Raw genomic sequence first — 20,951 nt, forward strand, 5'->3', positions numbered from 1 at the left:
CGTAACAGAGGACTCTCTAATCTACGGGCTGTTCCTGGGGATGTACACGGAGACCAACATCCGGTGCTGCTGGCAGATCATCAACTCGGTGAAAGACGCTGTTTGGTCGGCCCGAAACTTTATGGTCTACCAGCACGTGGAGATGTCCGTGGGAGGACTCTGCCGACTGGCACATTCTCGGCTGCAGGAGTACGTGCTGAGGGACGCACTGAAACTTTGTGCAGCCACCACAAGGGCCCGGTGGGGAAGGACCACAGTCTAGGGTTCTTCTCCCGCGGGAGTTTTGGGGTGGTGGGGTGGGGTGGGGTGTACACCCCTCAACAAGGGAATGTAAATATGGAATAACAGAGTGCCACATGGTGGCAAAAGGTGTGGAAATGTAAAGACCGTAATGGAAACATTTGTAAACGATTGAGAGTCATTGAATGGTTTATTGTATATAATTTTATTTTTGAATGAAGTATATTTTGTTTAATAAAAAAATATTGTTAAACCTTGTTATAAACAGGCAATTTCAGCCGCGTTTCTTGGTGACAGAAAACACTGATTTAGAGATGACTGGGATCAGCTGTGAATTGGTCCGAATGAGCAAATTATCATCTGGAATTTCAGTAGACCGCGTCCCCCCTCGTCGGCCTTTTATTTAATGCGTGTGAGTGGCGGGGGCTTCAATATTAATTTCTTGCTGCTGAGAGAAGATGCGGAAAATAAAGTATCTTGTTTAAAATCACACATATAAAAGTTTCTTTTGGTGAAGTATGAATTTTTGTATCAAGTGAAATTATGTTCCTGTAAAAGTCAGGCGATTTGAGGAACCAAAAAATATTCGTACAATGCGAATAAAATGTACACTGTGTTTTGGGTCCACTCAGACAGGACTGTAATTACAACTCCAGCCCACAAGGTGATGCTATTTTGAGCGCCGGGATTTTCTCAATGAGCTCGCGAGGCTGTGAGTTTCACGGGTGGAAATGACATCAGGGTGAATGGAGGCGTGTGGATTTTGTTGAACAAGATTTCACCACTTACTCTAATTAAAACACCAGCTGTAGTTTACCCTCTCCTGACATCACTGTCCATCGAAAATAAATCGTAGGGGTTGCGGGCGGTGAGAGGGAGAAAGAACATGAAGCTGATACGACGTTGTAAAACTTTATTAGAGGCGTACAACTTCCGAGCTCTGGACCTGCAGCGTTCATTAGCCGAAAGTCCAAGAATGTACTTAAAACGCAGTGAGTGTAAATTAATGCTGAATGATCCTTGTTCGGGGAACCTCTGGATATTTTCTTTGCGATCTCAGTTTACAGAGAAGTACCAAAGTACAATACAAGTTTAACACAGGATATGAATGAATTTGGCGTTTTGTTTAGCGAATGATATCAATTTTTAAAAAAACAATAAAAAACAGAGACAGTGATATCTTTCAGGAACTTTGGCGTGACCAATTCCCGCAGTGACTTGAGTCTGCCTGCATTCTCATAGTGACAGGATTTCTCCTGAATTTGCTCAGCTACTACATCACCTGCAAAACGTCTTTCCACAGCTGCTGCCTGGCCTACTGTGTGTTTTCAGTATTTCCTGTGTTAATTTCAGATTTCCGGCATTTGCAATATGTACTTTGATTTGCACTCCCACATCGCTTTTACCAATGACCAAAATCACTGTGACAATCCCACCCTCAAATCAACCATCTCCAAACCTGAGACAAACCAACGAAAGGAACTTTCCCCTCCACGGTGCTTGCCCCTTATCACATCCAGTCTATTACATTGACTTCTCATCGTTTTCCCCTGAAAAAGCAGTTATGTAATTAATGGAATTGTTACAAAAATGTGTGATAAGTGAACCTGTTAAAGCCAGAATGAAATCAGATACTTATGTAACAATCAATGTACTACTGGCTCTCCTTTATAAGAACATAATGGAGCAGAATTAGGCCATTTGTCCCATCGAGTCTGCTCTACTATTCAATCATGGCTGATCCTTTTTTTTTCCCTCTTCAGCACTACTCCCCAGCCTTCTCCCCATAACCTTTGATGCCATGTCCAATCAAGAACCTATTAAGCTCTGTCTTAAATGCACCCAGCAACCTGGCCTCCACAGCTGCCTGTGGTAATAAATTCCACAAATTCACCACCCTCTGGCTAAAGAAATTTCTCCGCATCTCTGTTTTAAATGGATACCCCTCTATCCTGAGGCTGTGCCCTCTTGTCTTAGGCTCCTCCACCATGGGAAACATCCATGCCACATCTACTCTGTCTAGCTCTTTCAACGATCTTCCCTCCTCCTAAGTTCCAGTGAGTACAGACCCAGGGCTATCAAACCTTCATCATATGATAACCCTTTCATTCCGGAATCATCCTTGTGAACCTCCTCTGAACCTTCTCCAATGACAGCACATCATTTCAAAGCAACACACACAAAATGCTGGTGGAACACAGCAGGCCAGGCAGCATCTATAAGGAGAAGCGCTGTCGACGTTTCGGGCCAAGACCCTTCGTCAGGACTAACTAAAAGAAAAGATAGTAAGAGATTTGAAAGTGGGATGGGGAGGGGGATCCGAAATGATAGAAGACAGGAGGGGGAAGGATGAAGCTAAGAGCTGGAAAGTTGATTTGCAAAAGGGATATTACAGGAATCCTTACAGGAATGATATTAATAGGGTTGAAAGAGTGCAGAGAGGGTTTACAAGGATGTTGCCGGGATTTGAGAAACTGAGTTACAGAGAAAGGTTGAATAGGTTAGTACTTTATTCCATGGAGCGTAGAAGAATGAGGGGAGATTTGATAGAGGTATATAAAATTATGATGGGTATAGATAGAGTGAACGTAAGCAGGCTTTTTCCATTGAGGCTATGGAAGAAAATAATCAGAGGACATGGGTTAAGGGTGAAGGGGGAAAAGTTTAAAGGGAACTTTGGGGGGGGCTTCTTCACACAGAGAGTGGTGGGAGTGTGGAATGAGCTGCCAGATGAAGTGGTAAATGTGGGCTCACTTTTAACATTTAAGAAAAACTTGGACAGGTACATGGATGAGAGGTGTATGGAGGGATATTGTCCAGGTGCAGGTCAGTGGGACTAGGCAGGAAAATGGTTTGGCACAGCCAAGAAGGGCCAAAAGGCCTGTTTCTGTGCTGTAATGTTCTATGGTTCTGTGGATACAGAGCTGGAGAAGGGTCATGGGACAGGAGGCCCAGGGAGAAAGAAAGGGGGAGGGGAGCACCAGAGGGAGATGGAGAACAGGCAAGGAGTGATTGTAAGAGGGGCAGAGAGAGAGAGAGAAAAGGTGGGGGGGGGAAGGAGAGATAGATAAATAAATAAATAAGGGATAGGGTAAGAAGGGGAGGAGGGGCATTAACAGAAGTTAGAGAAATCAATGTTCATACCATCAAGTTGGAGGCTACCCAGCTGGTATATAAGGTGTTGTTCCTCCAACCTGGGTGTGGCTTCATCTTGACACTAGAGGAGGCCATGGATAGACATAGCAGAATGGGAATGGGACGTGGAATTAAAATGTGTGGCCACTGGGGGATCCTGTTTTCTCTGGCGGACAGAGCGTAGGTGTTCAGCCAACTCACAGGTGAAGTGTCACCTCACCTGGAAGGACTGTCTGGGGCCCTGAATGGTGGTGAGAGAGGAAGTGTAAAGGCAGGTGTAGCACTTGTTCCGCTTACAGGGATAAGTGCCGGGAGGGAGATCGGTGGGAAGGGATTGGGGGGGGGGGGGAACGAGTGGACAAGGGAGTTGCGTAGGGAGCGATCCCTGCAGAAAGCAGAAATGGGGGGAAGGAAAGATGTGCTTGGTGGTGGGATCACATTAGAGGTGGCGGAGAATTATATGTTGGACCCAGAGGCTGGTGGGGTGATAGGTGAGGACAGGGGGAGCCCTATCCCGAGTGGGGTGGCGGGAGGATGGGGTGAGGGCAGATGTGCGTGAAATGGGAGAGATGCGTTTGAGAGCAGAGTTGATGAAGGAAGGGAAGCCCCTTTCATTAAAAAAGGAAGACATCTCCTTCGGCCTGAAATGAAAAGCCTCATCCTGAGAGCAAATGTTGCCGAGACAGAGGAATTGCGAGAAGGGGATGGCAGTTTTGCAAGAGACAGGGTGGGAAGAGGAATAGTCCAGGTAGCTGTGAGAGTCTGTAGGCTTATAGTAGATATCAGTAGATAGGCCGTCTCCAGAGATGGAGAAAGAAAGATCAAGAAAGGGGAGGGAGGTGTCAGAAATGGACCGGGTAAATTTGAGGGCAGGGTTAAAGTTGGAGGCAAAGTTAATGAAGTCAACGAGCTCAGCATATGTGCAGGAGGCAGCGCCAATGCAGTCGTCAATGTAGCGAAGGAAAAGTGGGGGACGGATACCCATATAGGCTTGGTAGATGGACTGTTCCACAAAGCCAACTAAAAAGTCAGGCATAGCTGGGACCCATATGGGTGCCCATGGCTACACCTTTGGTTTGGAGGAAGTGGGAGGGGCCAAAGGAGAAATTATTGAGAGTAAGGACTAATTCCGAGGAGAGTGGTGGTAGAGGGGAACTGGTTAGGTCAATTCAAAGATCAGGAGCCCAGAACTGTTCACAGTCCTCAAGGTGAGGCCTCACCAGTGCATTTTAAAGCTTCAGCATCACGTCCCTGCTCTTGTATTTTAGATCTCTTGAAATGAATGCTAACATGGCATTTGCCTACCTCACCACTGACTCAACCTACAAGTTAACCTTCAGGGTGTTCTGCACAAGCACTTCCAAGTTCCTCTGCATCTCAGATTTTTGAATTTTCTCCCCATTTAGAAATTAATCTGCACATTTATTTCTACTACCAAAGAGCCTGACCATGCATTTTCCAACATTGTACATTATTTGCCACTTTCTTGCCCATTCTCCTAATCTGTCTATAAGTTCTCCTGCAGCCTACCTGTTTCCTCAACACTACTGGCCCCTCCACCAATCTTCGTATTGTCTGCAAACTTGGCAACAAAGCCATCAATTCCATCATCTAAATCATTGATATACAGCATTAAAAGAAGCGGTCCCAACACCACTAGTCACTGGCAGACAACCAGAAGAGAATCCTTTTATTGCCACTCGCTGCCTCCTACCAATCAGCCAATGCTCTAACCATACCAGTAACTTGCCTGTAATACCATGGGATCTTAACTTGGTAAGTAGCCTCATGTCTGGCTCCTTGGCAAAGGTCTTCTGAAATTTCAAGTATACAACATCCACTGTATCCCCTTTATCTATCCCACATGTAATCTCCTCAAAGAATTCGAACAGGTTCATCAGAAAAGATTTTTCCTTAAAGAAATTCTGCTGACTTTGTCCTATCTTGCTGTGTGTCACCAAGCACTAAATAACCTCATCGTTAACAATTGACTCTTTACATCTTCCCAACCACTGAGGTCAGGCTAACTGGTCTATAATTTCCTTTTTGCTGCCTTCCTCCTTTCTTAAAGAGTGGAATGATATTTGCAAATTTCCAGTCCTCTGACACCATGCCAGAGTCCAATATTTTTGAAAGATCATCACTAATGCCTCCACAATCTCTACTGCAATCTCTTTCGGAATCCTAGGGTACAGTTCATCTGGTCTGGATGACATGTACCCTTGGGTCTTTCAGCTTTTTGAGCAGCTTCTCCCTTGTAATAGTTATGACACTCACTTCTCTTCCCTCACACCCTTCAACATTGGGCACACTGCTAGTGTCTTCCACAGTGAAGGCTGATGCAAAATACTCACAGTACTCATTATGATGCAGAATGCTCATTATGTCCTTTCATTTTTGAGAAGCCAAGTACAGTAAATGGATTTGTTTCGCAAACAGGAGAAAATCTGCAGATGCTGAAAATCCAAAGAAACACAGACAAAACGCTGGAGAAACTCAGCAGGACAGGCAGCCTCAATGGAAAAGAATAAATAGTCGACGTTTCGGGCCAACACCCTTCATCCTGTCTGGCCTGCTGAGTTCCTCCAGCATTTTGTGCGTTGCAAATGGGTTTGTGTTTTTTAAAACCTTTATGTGAATGAACATTTTATCAGAAAAGCTATATCTTGCTGCTTCACTGTGTTCACACATCACTGTAGTTTCACATGCCTTAGAATGACATGCTTCACGTACACTAGTGCGGCTTTATTGAAGGCTTTGACCTGAGAGCAGGTCTTTTGTTAATTTGCTTGGGAAAAACATGCATCCGGCTGTAAGTGCAGGAGAAAGAGTCATGCAGTCCTGAAACAGGCCCTGTGGCCCACTGTTTACATGCCAGCCATTGACGATGATCTTTGTGTCTTCCTTGGACACATGAATATACCAGAAGATTAGAGGATGGCAGATGTTGTTCCATTATCCAAGAAAGATAATAGGGATAATCCTGGGAATTACAGACCAGTGAGGATCACATTGCTGCTGGGCAAATTAATGGAGTGGATTCCTAGATATAGGACTTATAAGCATTTGGAGAAGCATAGTGTTATTAGGAAAAGGAACGTGGTTTTTAAAGGGGCATTTCATGCCTCATGAGCCTTATTAAACATAGAAACATAGAAAACCTACAGCACAACACAGGCCCTTTCTTTAAAGTAACATGGACTTACTTTAGAAATTACCTAGGGTTACCCATAGCCTTCTATTTTTCTAAGCTCCATGTACCTATCCAGGAGTCTCTTAAAAGATACTATCGTATCCGCTTCCACCATAGTCGCCGGCAGCCCATTCCACACACTCACCACTCTGCATTAAAAAAAACAACTTACCCCTGACATCTTCTCTTTACCTACTTCCAAGCACCTTAAAACTGTGCCCTCTCATGTTAACCATTTCAGCCCTGGGGGAAAACCTCTGACTACAAACATGATCAATGCCTCTCATTATCTTATACACCTCTAATAGGTCACCTCTCATCCTCTGTCGCTCCAAGGAGAAAAGGCCAAATTCACTCAGCCTATTCTCGTAAGGCATGCTCCCCAATCCAGGCAACATCCTTGTAAATTTCCTCTGCACCCTTTCTATACTTTCCACATCGTTCCTGCAGTGAGGTGACCAGAACTGAGATTTTGAAGAGGTGACAAAACAAATTGATGTAGGTAGAGCAGTGGGTGTGCTCTGTATGGATTTTAGTAAGGCTTTTGACAAAGTTCCCCATGGTAGGCTCATCTAGAAAATCATGAGGCATGGGATCCAGGGAAACTTGGCTGCATGGATTTGGGGGCAACAAAGATCCTCCTGATGAAGGGTTTCAGCCGGAAACGTCATCACTACCTCCTCCCATAGATGCTGTCTGGCCTGCTGAGTTCTGCCAGCTTTTTGTGTTTTTTATTTTTTTTCTGCATGGATTTGGAATTGGCTTCCCACAGAAGGCAGTGGGTGGTGGTAGATGGAGTTTATTCTGCCTGGAGGACAGTGACCAGTAGTGTCCCACAAGTATCTGTGCTGGGACCTCCTACACTCTGTGATTATTATATGAGACATGAACGAGGAAGTGAAAGGCTGCAGATAACACAAATGTTGATAGTGTTGTGGATCGTGTGAAAGGTTGTCTTAGGCTACAACTGTTTATAGAAAAGATACAGAGATGGGTGGGGAGATGGCAGATGGAGTTCATTCCAGAAAAGTATGAAGTGATAACAGTTTAGAATATCAAACTTGAAGGTGAAGTACAAGGATAGTGGCAGGATTCTTGGCAGTGTGGAGCAACAGAGGGATCTTGAGATCCGCATCCGTAGATCACTTGCTGTGCAAGTAGATAGAGTGGTTAAGAAGGCCATTGATGTATTGACCTTCATTAGTCCAGGAGTTGAGTTCAAGAGCCAAGAGGTAATGTTGCAACTTGATAAAGCTTGAGTTAGACTTGAAGTATTGCATTCAGTTCTGGTGATCTCATTATAAGAAGAATGTGGAAGGTTGAGAGAGGGTGCAGAGGAGAGAACATGTCTTATGAGGTTGAGTCAGCTAGGGATTTTATCTTTGGGGCTCTAGATGTGTATAAGATCATGAGAGGCTTGATAGAGTAGACTGCTAGTCCCTGGGCAGAGTGTATAATACCAGAGTACATCAGATTGAGGGAAGTGGAGGAAAGTGTAGGGCATTTGTCAGAGGTTGGCATTTTACACACAGAGTGGTAGGTGTCTGAAGCATATTTCTGGGGTTAATGGTAAAAGGCTGTTAGAATAGGGGCATTTAAGAGACTGCTGTGTTGACCATTCATAAGACTATAAGCTATGAGAGCAGAATTAGTCCGTTTGGCCCATTGAGTCTGCTCTGCCATTTCATCGCGGCTGATCCATTTTTCTTCCAGCCTCAAACTCATACCTCGCACCCCCGCTCAAACCCCCCCATCTCTTCATGCCCTGACTAATCAAGAATCCATCAAACTCTGCCTTAAACATACATAAAAACTTGGCCTCCACAGCTGCCTGTGACAAAGAATTCCATAGATCTACCACTCTGGCTAAAGAAATTTCTTCTCATCTCCGTTCTAAAAGGACGCCCCTCTATTCTGAGGCTGTGTCCTCTGGTCTTAGACTTCCCCACCATAGGAAATATCTGCTCCACATTCACTCTATCAAGGCCTTTCACTGTTTGATAGCTTTCATTATTTTTCTGAATTCCAGTGAAATCAAGCCCAGAGCCATCAAGCGCTCTTCATATGACATGCTGTTTAATCCTGGAATCTTTTTTATGAACTTCCTTTGAACCCTTTCCAGTTTCAGCACATCCTTTCTCAGATAAGGGGCCCAGAAATACTCATAATACTCCACCTATCGTCATATCATCTGCAAACTTTGCAACAAAGCCATCAATTCCATCATCCAAATCATTGACATATAACAAATGTCAATATAAGAATCAGCCCCAACATAGACACCTGTGGAACACCACTAGTCACTGGCAGCCAACCTGAAAAGGCTCCCTTTATTCCCACTCTTTGCCTCCTGCCAATCAGCTACTGCTTTATCTGTGCTAGAATCTTTCCTGTAATATCATGGGCTCATATATTGTTCAGCAACTTCATGTGTGGCACCTTGTCAAAGGCCTTCTGAAAATCCAAGTACAGAACATCAACCAAATCTTCATTGTCTATCCTGCTTGTAATTTCTTCAAAGAATTCCAACAGATTTGTCAGGCAAGATTTTCCCTTGAGAAAACTGTGCTGACTATGGTCTATTTTATCATGTGCCTCCAAGTACCATGAGACTTCATTTTTAATAATCGACTCAAACATCTTCCCAACACTGAGTTCAGACTGACTGGCCTAAAGTTTCCTTTCTTCTGCCTCTCTCCCGTCTTGAGGAGTGGGTGACATTTGCAATTTTCCAGTCTTCCAGAACTAGTGATTATTGAAACATTATTACTAATGCCTCCACAATCTCTTCAGCCATCTCCTTTAGAACCCTGGGGTGTATACCATATGGTCCAGCCGACTTATCTAACTTCAGACATTTCAGTTTCCCAAGAACCTGCTCCCTGTTAAAGGTAACTTCACACACTTTATGACCCCTGATACCTGGAACTTCCTCCATACTGTTAATGTCTTCCACAGTGAAGCCTGATGCAAAATACTTATTCAGTTCTTCCGCCATTTCCTTGTCCCCCATTACTACCTTTCCATCATTGTTTTCCAGAATTTTCCAATTCTGGCCCACTCCTTTCTCATGCCTCTGTATCCGATATCCACTTTTGCCTCTCTTTTACACATTATGTATCTGAAGAAACTTTTGGTATCTTCTTTAATATAATTGGCTAGCTTACTTTCATATTCCATTTTACCTCCTTAATGACCTTTTAGTTGCCTTCTGTTGGTGCTTAAAAGCTTCCCAATCCTTTAACTTTCCACTAATTTTGCTCTATTATAAGCCCTCTCTTTGGCTTTTATGTTGACTTTGACTTCCCTTGTTAGATATGGTTGTGTCATCTTGCCTACAGAATACTTTTTCCTCTTTGGGATGTATATATCTTGTGCCTCCCGAACTGCTTCCAGAAATCCCAGACATTGCTGCTCTGCCATCATCCCTGCCAGTGTTCTTTCCCAATCAATTTTGGCCAACTCCTCTCTCGTGCCTCTGTAATGTCCTTTACTCCATTGTAATACTGATACATCTGACTTTAGCTTCTTCTCAAATATCAGAATGACATTGATCATATTATGATCACTTGTCCCTAAGGGTTCTTTCACCATAAGTTCTCTAATCAATTCCGCATCATTGGACAACACCCGATCCAAAATAGTTGATCCCCTAGTGTGCTCAACCGTGAGCTGCTCTAAAAAGCCATTGTGTAGGCATTCAAGAAATACCCCCTCTTGGAGTCCCACACCAACCTGATTTTCTCAATGTACCTGCATATCCCCCCATGACGATTGTAACATTGCCCCTTTGATAGACATTTTCTCCTGTTTGGGAATCTGTATAGAACTCCCATCAGGGTCTTTTTACCCTTGCAGTTCCTTAGCTCTATCCACAATGATTCAACACCTTCCGACCCTATGTCACCTCTTTCTAATGATTTGATTTCATTTTTTACCAACAGAGCCACACCACCCCCCTCTGCCTTCCTGCCTATCTTTTCAATACAATGTATATCCTTAGACTTTAACCTCCCAGCTATAATCTTTTCTCAGCCATGATTCAGTAATGCCTATAACATCATACTTGCCAATCTGTAACAGTGCTACAAGCTCATCGACCTCAGTTCATATACTGCGCGCATTCAAATATAACACCTTTAGTCCTGTATTCACCCTTTTTGATTTTGTCCACCTTTTACATTGCAAGTCATCCTGTTGACTGTAATTTTACGCTATCATCAGCCACTCCTTGCTAGGAGTCTCACTACACATTGCCTCTGTTTGTAACCCAACTACCTCATCTTAAACATTACCGCTCCAGTTCCCACCCCCCTGCTAAATTCGTTTAAACCCACCTGAACAACTCTGGCCAACTTGCCCGCAAGCATAGTAGACCCGCTTCCGGTTCAGGTATAACCCGTTCCTTTCGTATAGGTCATACCTTCCCCAGAAGAGATCTCAATGATCCATAACCCTGAACCCCTGCCCCCCGCACCAGTTCCTCAGCCACGCATTCACCCTCCAAATCGTCCTGTTCTTACCTTCACTGGCACGTGGCACAGGCAGCAATCCAGAGATTACTACCCTGGAGGTCCTGTTTTTCAGCCTTCTACTTAGCTCCCTAAAATCTATCTTCAGGACCTCCTCACCTTGTCTACCTATGTCATTGGTGACAATATGTCCCAAGATTTCTGGCTGCTCACCCTCACCCTTGAGAATGCTACGAGCACAATCCAACACTTCCCTGCTCCTGGCACCAGGGAGGCAGCATACCACGTGGGTGTGTCTATTGGGCCCACAGAACCTCATCTCTGTTCCTCTGACTAAAAATCTCCTTTCAACACTGTAGTCCTCTTCTCCTCTCTACTCTTCTGAGCCACAGCACCAAACTCAGTGTCAGAGACCCGGTCACTGTGGCAACCCGTGGTAAGTGATATTATTGAGGGGATGAGCTACAGGTGTACTCAGCACTGGTTGTGCATTTTCCCTGCTTCTCTTGACAGTCACCCAGTTACTTGTCTACTGCAACCTGGGGTGACTACCTCCCTGTAGCTCCTCCTAATTCTCCTATATGGGTCAAAGGTCATTGAGCTGCAGTTCTAGTTCCTCAAAACATTCTCTCAAGAGCTGTAGCTTGAGGTATTTGGTGCAAATGTATTTATCTGGGAGACCTCCAGTCTCCCAGCCTTCCCTCATCCCACATGCAGTACAAAACACTGCCCCCGGAGCCATTCTCATTATACTATGCCCTAGTAGATGAGGAATGAACAAATAACAGAGAGAGAGAGGAACTTGCCAGACTATCTGCCTCACCCAAGCCTGATGAGCCAAAGCCACTCTAAAAACTGGCACACTCATAGATTGGCCGCTCAAAGGACAGCCACTCTGTTACCTGTATTCCCCCTTTCTAAATGAATGCCTCTCACTGATTGGTCGCTCCTCAACTCAGAGAAACTGCTGCGAAACTAGGCCTTTGAAATCACGGTCACCACTCTTAATTAAAAAGAAGCGCTTTTTCACAAGACCCCCTGGTGTGGATCATCAACAAAACTAGGTCAGGAAACTCACTACACAACTCTTAATTAATCAAAGCTCACACTTTAATGTCCCTGTACAAACAACAACGTAACTATGTTGACTCCAGGCCGACAACTTTGGACATGGATTCTATTGTTAGCGTTGTTCTAATGCTCACTCAGACCACTTTTCTCATTTATAAAACCAAAATAGGGCATTCCCTGTTGGCCAGACAATCAATGCTTCCTTATCCCAGCCCCTATTTGCAGGTAATTGTATCTTTATAATAACTGTTTCTATATCTAGTGTTTGGGTCCGGAATTAGGGCCTAGTGTTCAGTGATCAATATATCGTTGTGCCTTTTCATCTGAAGCTCCTTATCCATTCAAATGATGCACTTCATTCTTGTTGGAGCAAGGACATCTGAATGGCCTATATCACCTTCTTATTGACTCTGGTCCAAGTCAGCATCAATTTATTGTCCTCTTCCACAAATAATTACAACTGGTAACTTATGGCTCTTTGTTCCAAATTGGTTACCAGACCAGCATCCAGCTCAAATCACTCGGCAGACAGAGACCCCACCATTCACAAACCTGCATGTTAGATCATACCAAAGAACATCTCACAAATAACTTTTTATTTGGAAATGATCTCTAATCCAGCAGAGTACCTGGTGCATCATTGTGCCTTTGCTTTCAGCCAAGCAAAATCAGTGTTTTAAAGTCAAGAATGCAGTGCAGCTTCATAAATTGGCAACCTCCATTCCCTCAACCTCATGGCAAGAACAAAGACAATTGGTTTGTCTACTTCCACTGTCCTTGACTCATTCGAGTTCAGTGTTTTCTTTCATATTTTAATTCCTCCATGGGCAACAGATAGATAAGCACATGGTTATAAGAAACACAAAGGTTTATGGACTGTGTTGGAGGGAGGAGTTAAACATGAAGTAGATTTATATAGGGTGGCACAACATACTATGTATGCACAGTAGTACATGCTGTACTGTTCTATGATAACTGGAAGTACCTTAATAAATGGTTTGTGTACTGTAGACTCTTTCCTTGAGCAACAAAATAAACCATTCTGGTCTATGGGTTGGATATTTCATAACCATGATGTCAGGGACATTAAATGTACGGGCAGTTAAAGCTGATTTGTTTTGTCTGTCTGCAGGCTTTTTTGCTGCTACCTCATCGTGTGTTTGTGACCCAAAGGTTGATTTATTGTCCCAAGAACAGAGGAGATTGTGTTTTGATACCCACGCTTTAGTCCTGGAGCTGCAAAGTAATGGTGAGAAGAAAGCATTGTACCTTACCATTTCTGAGTTTAACCTGCAGTATTTGTTGGAGATTTTATTTTCTTCAATGGGACTGATTATTACAATTTTATGCTCTGTGATTTTTAGCAATTGTTTTGCTTTCTAAGTTCAACTTTGGTGGCTTCTTTTACTTTCTATGGAAACATCTTGAAGGGAAAATTGCATCAATACTTTTATTGGTACATTCCTCTATCATTTCTAATGTTCTCTTTCTTCCTCTAGAACTCTTCCTTTCAACTTTATTCATGTTAAAAATTAGGCTAGGTACTCTGTTGATAACCATTGGTTCTCCCTGACCAAAGTTTATTTTCCCTAATTCCTGAACTTGTCCACAGTTCCGGCCACCACACTGCAGGATATGATAGCATAAAGAAAGTGCAGAAGAGATTGACTGTGCTTATAAGGAGAGATTGGACATGCTGGATCAAATCTCACCAGAGTGGAGGAGGCTGAGGGTTAATTTATAGAAGTTTTTGGAATTATGAGGGGCATGGATATGCTAGAAAATCAGAATCTTGTTCCCAGGACAGGCAGTCTAAAGCTTGAAGTCACAAGCTTAAAGTGATAGGGAAGAAAATTTAAAGGAGATCAGAGGATAGATTTTGTCCTGAATATCTGGACAAGCTGCTGGAGGAAGTGGTGGCAGCAGATACACTCACGATGTTTAAAAGACATTTAAATGGGTGTACAAACAAATGGGCCAATGCAGGCAAATGGGATTATCATGGATGAGATGGGCCATAAAGTTATAATCTAACATCTGTTTTCTCTAACAGGGAGAAGCCATTCTACTATCAGGATTAGACATGGTTGTCTGTAAAAATTACTATTTATATTTATTTCTATCTGCTTTCCGCTGTGTCTTTAAACACCAGTGCTCGACAGGTTTGGATGTTGACCTGTTCATTTGTAGCAGCTGATACATACTTGTTCTTGATATCCTAATACGGGAATGCTAGCCTGTATGATCTTTGCTCTTGATCATCTCTATACAGGGAAACAATCAATCATTAATTTCGATCTCCCTGAACAGCAAGCGCATGCCTTTACTTCAGCTGTTGAGGCTGCTGTCAGAAATTTCCTCACTAAATCTGTCTCCTTCATCTCCTTAAAATTCAGCTTTGCTAAAGCTTTAGGTGCTCCTTAAAATTTCTCTTCTGTGATGTAGTGGCACATGAAGTGCATGGAACAATTATGTGTTGAAAGCATCATCTAAATGCAAATACTCAATGCCTCTAGACGAGGGTGTGAATAGACTGAATCTTGTATCCATTTATCACATTTTAATTAAGTTAATGCAAATGGATAAAACTATGATCAGAGAAGATGATCTGTGCCCCAGGTGTGCACGTTTCATTGAGGGATCATTTCAGTTTATTATTCTGCTGTTGATCACATATTTGTAGATTTCTCTAAAGGCCTGGCTGAGAACCTAGAAATCCCTGCTATCATGGTGTCCAATTCCACAGCAAGCTGGGAAAACTGCATGGAACCATGCATAACTAACACAGTTTTGTTTTAGGAAAGCTTTCTGAAATGTAATTTTCACCGTTAGTTATGATTCCTGACCAAGTGGAATAGATTTCTAACTTCATCTCTCGCAGTTTTAGAGAGCTATGATACAAAGGTTGTCGTGAAGTGCTGAGGCTCCACATTGCACCAATCACCTACAGAGGCATCGTTAGATGAGATTCTGTCTACTTGGCAGAAAATGTTTCCATTTGAAATGAAAAGGTTGATGAGTAGCCTGGTCATTGGTTATCCCTCAGTCAATACATAATAATGCCTCTAAGTCTGTTTGTGTGTGTGCGTGTGTGTGTGTGTGTTTAAGGAGGGTGCTGCATTTCCTGTGTTACCCAGTGACAATATGCTGATGGGTAAATTACTGCCAAGTTTAGGACGACATCTCATGTGAAACAGTCTTCTGTTTGAGAAACAGAGAGGGAGCAACTCACCTGATTTTTTTCTAGGTCAAGCAGCATCTGTGGAAAGAGACACAGTTAATGTTTCAGCTCAGAGACATTTTGTCAGAATGGGGAAGGAGATAAACAAGCTAATTCTGTTTCAGAGATACTCCCCAGGTTCCTGCACTTTCTGCTTTTATTTTAGTATTCCAGGATCTGAAGTGTTTTTTACTATTATTGTCCAATCAGGGTAGTGCCTTGGGGCTGCTGTGGAACAGAGAGGTCAAGAACTACAGGTAGATGGTTTGCTGTAGGGGGCATCACATGAAGAGAGGGTGGTGAAAAAGGTGTTTTGCATGCTAGCCTTGAGCAATAATGCAGAGTATAATAGATGGAACATTGTTGTTGTTGTACAAGACATTAGTGAGGCTGCACTTGCAGTATTGTGTACAGTTTTGATCACCCTGTGTTAGGAAGGACGGCTGAAAAGAGTGTAAAGAAGATGTGCGAGAATTTTGTCAGGGCTCAAGGGCCTCAGTTATAGGAAGCAGCTGGGCAGGCTAAGACTTCATTCTTTAGAGCATAGTGGACTGGTGGAGGGGGGTGAGTTTATAGAGGTGTATAAAATCATGAGAAGCCTAGGGAAAGGGAACCAAAAAGCAATTCTGATTTGGGTGTTGTGTAATGGAGATTTGATTAGGGAGCTTAAGGTGAAGGAACACTTGAGAAGCAGGTATCATAATATAATAGAATTCACTCTGCAGTTTGAGAGGAAAAAGCTAAAATCAGATGGAGTTGAGTAAAGGTAGCTACGGAGGCATGAGGGAGGAGCTGGGCAAGGTTGATTATAAAGGGACACTAGCAGGGATGACATAGAGCAGCAATGACTGGAGTTTCTGGGAGTAATTTGGAAAATGCAGGACCAGTTCATCGCCAGGAAAAAGTATTCTACAGGGAAGATAAGGCAACTGTGTCTGACAAGGGAAGTCAATGACAGCATAAAAGCAGAAGAGATGGCATACAGTAGAGCAAAAACTAGTGGCAAGTTGGAGGATTAGGAAGCTTTTAAAAACGAACAGAAGGCAACTAAAAAAGCCTTGAGAGAAAAGATAAAATATGAAGGCAAGCCAGCCAATAATATAAAAGAGGATAAGAAATTAATTTTCAGATATAAGGATTAAAAGAGAGGCAAGAGTGGACATCAGGCTACTGGAAAATGATGCTGGAGAAGTAGTAATGGGGAACAAGGAAATGGCAGACAATCTGAACAATTCTTAGGTCGTACAGCTTATTAATTAGTTTTGAGGGGATGATAATGGCGATTACAGAGCTGTAGTCAATGAAGAGCGTCTTGATGTTTGCATCTTCACTGTCCAGGTGTTCCAGGGCTGAGGGACAAGGCAATGAAATGGTATGTGCCATTAACCTGTTGTGACAGTAGGCAAATTAGAGTGGATCCAAGTTGCTTCTCGGGCAGGAGTTGATATGTTTCATCTAATATGCCAAAGAATGATGTTATGGATGAAATGGGAGGTGAGGAACTCGATAAAATCACTGTCACTAAAGAGATAGTGATGAGCAAACTAGAGGAAGATAATTCCGCTGGTCCTGATAGGATGCATCCCAAGGTGCTGAGGGAATTGGTGGAGGTTATAGTAGACGCCTTGGTAATAATTTATCAAAATCCTCTAGACTCTGTGCAGTTCCCAGCGGATTGTAAGACAGCAAATGTCACACCACTTTTTAAAAAAGGATGTAGGCAAAAGACGGGCAACTGTAGGCCTGTTAGCTTAACACCTATAGTTGGGGAAAATGCTTGAAGCTGTCATTAAGGAAGAAATAGTGAAATATTTAGAAAGGAGTGGTTCTATTAGACAAACGCAGCATGGATTCAGAAAGGGCAGGTCCTGTTTGGCAAACTTACTGGAGTTCTTTGAGGACATAATGAGTGCAGTGGATAGAGGGGAACAGGTGGATGTCATATACTTGGATTTCCAGAAGGCGTTCGATAAGGTGCCACGCAAGAGACTTTTAAAAAAGATACGGATGCATGGAGTTGGAGTAAATGGTGGATTGGTTAACCAATAGAAGGCAGAGAGTTGGTATAAATGGGTGTTTCTCCGGTTGGCAGTCAGTGGTGCTGCAGGGGTCAGTGCTGGGCCCGCAGCTGTTTACCATTTACATTGATGATTTGGAAGGGGGACTGAGTGCAGCGTAGCAAAATTTGCTGATGACACTAAACTGAGTGGAAAAGCAAATTATACAGAGGATGTGGAGAGTCTGCAGAGGGATATAGATAGGTTAAGTGAGTGGGCCAAGGTCTGGCAGATGGAATACAACATTGGTAAATGAGAGATCATCCACTTTGGAACGAATAATAGAAGAGCAGATTATTTTTTAAGTGGTGAAAGATTGCGGCATGCTATTGTGCAGAGGGACTTGGGAGTGCTTGTGCATGAATCGTAAGAAGTTGGCTTGTAAGTGCAACAGGTTATTAAGAAGGCAAACAGAATGTTAGCCTTCATTGCTAGAGGGATTGAATTCAAAAGCAAGGAGGTCATGCTGCAACTATACAGGGTACTGGTGAGACTGCACCTGAAGTACTGTGTGCAGTTCTGGTCTCCATACTTGAAGAAGGATATACTGGCTTTGGAGACAGTGCAGAAGAGGTTCACCAGGTTGATTCCAGAGATGAAGGGGTTAACTTATGAGGAGCGATTGAATTGCCTGGGACTGTACTCTCTGGAATTCATTAGAACGAGAGGGGATCTTATAGAAACATACAAAATTTTGAAAGAGATAGGTAAGATAGAAATAGAAAAGTTGTTTCCATTGGTAGCTGAGACTAGAACTAGGGGACATTGCCTGAAGAATCAGGGGAGTAGATTTAGGACGGAGATGAGGAGAAACTGTTTTGCCCAGGGAGTGGTGAATCTGTGGAATTCTCTGCCCAGGAAAGCAGTTGAGGCTTCTTCACTAAATATATTTAAGATACAGTTAGATAATTTTTACATAGTAGGAGAATTAAGGGTTATGGGGAAAAGGCAGGTAGATGGAGCTGAGTTTATGCACAGATCAGCCATGATCTTATTGAATGGTGGGGAAGGCTCGATGGGCCGTATGGCCCACTCCTGCTCCTATTTCTTATGTTCTTATCACCAACCTCTCAAAGCACTTCATTATAGTAAATGTAAGTGTTCTTGGACACTAGTCATTGAGCCAGGTTGCCTCGGTCTTCTTGGGGACCAACATAATTGAGCTGCTTGAAGGAAGTGGGTATCTCAGACTGCTGAAATGAGAAAATAAAGATATCAGTAAACCCTCCAGCCACTTGGTTGGCACAGGTCTTCAGTTAAGTAGAGGATGATAGGTTCTTCATTAGTAACGGCATCAAAGGTTACGGGGAGAAGGCCGGATAATAGGGTTGAGAGGGGAAGTAAAGCAGCCATGATTGAATGGTGGAGTAGACCCACTGGGTTGAATGGTCTAATTCTACTCCTGTGTCTTATGGTCTAAAAGTCACTAGAGAGCATTGGTTTAATATGAGAAGGGAAAAATTAAAAGGGACTCGTGGATCAAGTTCAGATAGATAATGGTGCATATACGGTATGGAACAGGCTGCCATAGACAGTAGTTGAGGCAGGTATAATAACAAAATTATAAAGCCACTTGAGGAGGTACTGTACCTTGATGGGAAATATTTGGAGGGGTTTAGGCTAAACACTGACAAATGAGCCAGCTTGGGTGTGCACTTTAGATGGCATGGACAAATCAGGCCAAAGAGCCTGTTTCTGTGTGTATTGTTCTGTCTAAATCATTATTCTAGTTGGAATTATTTTAAAATTCTCTCTTTTTTATTACTAGGTTTTTCAAAAGAGCAAGCAGAGGCTATAGTTACAATAATAGCAAATATAACCAATGCAAATATGGAATCCACATACAGGGATTTGGTAACTAAAGCAAAACAGGTAGGTACATCACATTTATTCAAAACTGATTGTTAAAGATGTACTTTTGTAATGTTCAAATGCATTTTGAACAGTCTGAACGTGACTCAATGTGGTTATGTACAAACACTATGGACAGGGTTGGCTCCTAATATGTGAGGAAAATAGATTTAATTAAAATAACTAATGAAAAACAAATCAGGTTGATGTCCCCTTTTCCTGTAAATCATTGATAGTAAGGAAACGAATGCTGAGACAAGAGCCTGAGGGCTCAGGGAATAGTAACACTAAACCAGTCAGAGTGGATTTCTGTAAAAATGTGTTTTGTAGCTATCTATTTCTCTGCATCTCTCTGTGTACTTTTCCCTTATTTGCCATCTACTGATTCAAATTTTGTTTTTTTAATTTCTTGGTTGTTATTTATGTTCCGTCTCTTCCTTGATCTATCTGGAGTTAATGAAGGCAGATGTTCCACTGCTTCTCACTGGATCAGTGATACTGTGGATATAAGTGGCCCAATCTCCATCATTTGACAGCAGTGTTAACCTTAATCTTGGGTCGAGTGAATGTGTGGCCGGGTTCACCACCTCCATCCCTGCTTCATTGCAAGCACACATTTGTTTCTAATGTACAACAATGTCTACTTAAGTGCCAATCTTTCTCCTAAACGGATAAAGAAACGTAAGCATGATTACTGTGGGGTTTTTTTTTGCTTTATCATCTCAAGAATCTATTCCTATGGTTGTCACAGTTGTAAGTATTAAAGTACAAAGTTGTATCTTTTGGATATATCATATTATAAGGACCCAACTGACTATAAAGGTTGCACTTAATTAGGTTAATTACCACTGTATATTGCCCCTAGGGTATAGGTGCATGTTTGAGCCTGGAGGACGTTGATAATTTAATGTAGGAAAGTGTGAGGACATGTATTTTGGTAAAAGGATTCTAAAGGCAATGTGGCACGGTAGCACTGTGGTTAGCACAGTGCTCTGACTTACAGACAACCTGGGTTCAGTTCCCGCCACTGCCTGAAAGGAGTTTGTGCGTTCTCCCTGCAACCACGTGGGTTTCCTCCGGGTGCTCCAGTTTCCTCCCACAGTCCAAAGACGTACCATTTGGTAGGTTAATTCGTCATTGTAAATTGTCTCCTGATTAGGCTCAGATTAAATCGGGATTACTGGGTAGTGTGCAGTTTGACAGGTCGGAACTGTACCTCATCTCAATAAATAAATAAGTAAGTAAATAAAAGATGAATATAAATGAATGGTTTGGGGTTGGTGTGCTGAAGGGGCTGTCCCCCAAGCTGAATTTCTCCTTGATTATCACTATTTCACCATGTCTCATTTCTTGGGAAGGTGATGGTGATCCTGACTCATAGATCGTGATAATTTCTGGGCCAGTCTTGTCCCCATAATAGTTTTCCTTGCATCAGTAATAACAAAAAAAAACAGTATTGTACGAGATGTTGTGTGGAGGAGGGGAGAGATTTGTGATTGATGCTGCTCCAGAACAATTTGCTGTTTCATTCAATTTTTTTCTGTAAAGGTTCCAAGGTTTTGAATTACTAAATTACACTTGGCAGCTTGCTTTAGTTTCTGTCTTGCTTACTGCTAACCTTGTTTAGCTTTTTTACGGATACAGTAAGCAACAGTGGTGATGAATATACTGTTACACTTCAGACCGGAGCTTTGCTTATTGTGGTGAGTCTT

The 20,951-nt window shown here is 42.7% G+C and overlaps 1 protein-coding gene across 3 annotated transcripts in view; it reads left to right on the top strand.

Moving 5' to 3' along the window:
* The first annotated feature begins 966 nt into the window (after window positions 1-966).
* The window catches only part of ccdc90b (coiled-coil domain containing 90B), a 43,115-nt gene continuing 23,130 nt past the window's right edge, over window positions 967-20,951 (top strand). For all 3 annotated transcript variants that reach the window (XM_073043444.1, XM_073043445.1, XM_073043446.1), the window contains exons 1-3: window positions 967-1,232; window positions 13,244-13,360; window positions 19,157-19,260. In XM_073043444.1, coding sequence (XP_072899545.1) covers window positions 1,127-1,232; window positions 13,244-13,360; window positions 19,157-19,260 — 327 coding nt within the window. In that variant the 5' untranslated portion in view covers window positions 967-1,126. The remainder of the gene's footprint in view (window positions 1,233-13,243; window positions 13,361-19,156; window positions 19,261-20,951) is intronic.

This window comes from Hemitrygon akajei, chromosome 4 (genome assembly GCF_048418815.1).
Source record: "Hemitrygon akajei chromosome 4, sHemAka1.3, whole genome shotgun sequence".
NCBI classification, from domain to species: Eukaryota; Metazoa; Chordata; class Chondrichthyes; order Myliobatiformes; family Dasyatidae; genus Hemitrygon; species Hemitrygon akajei.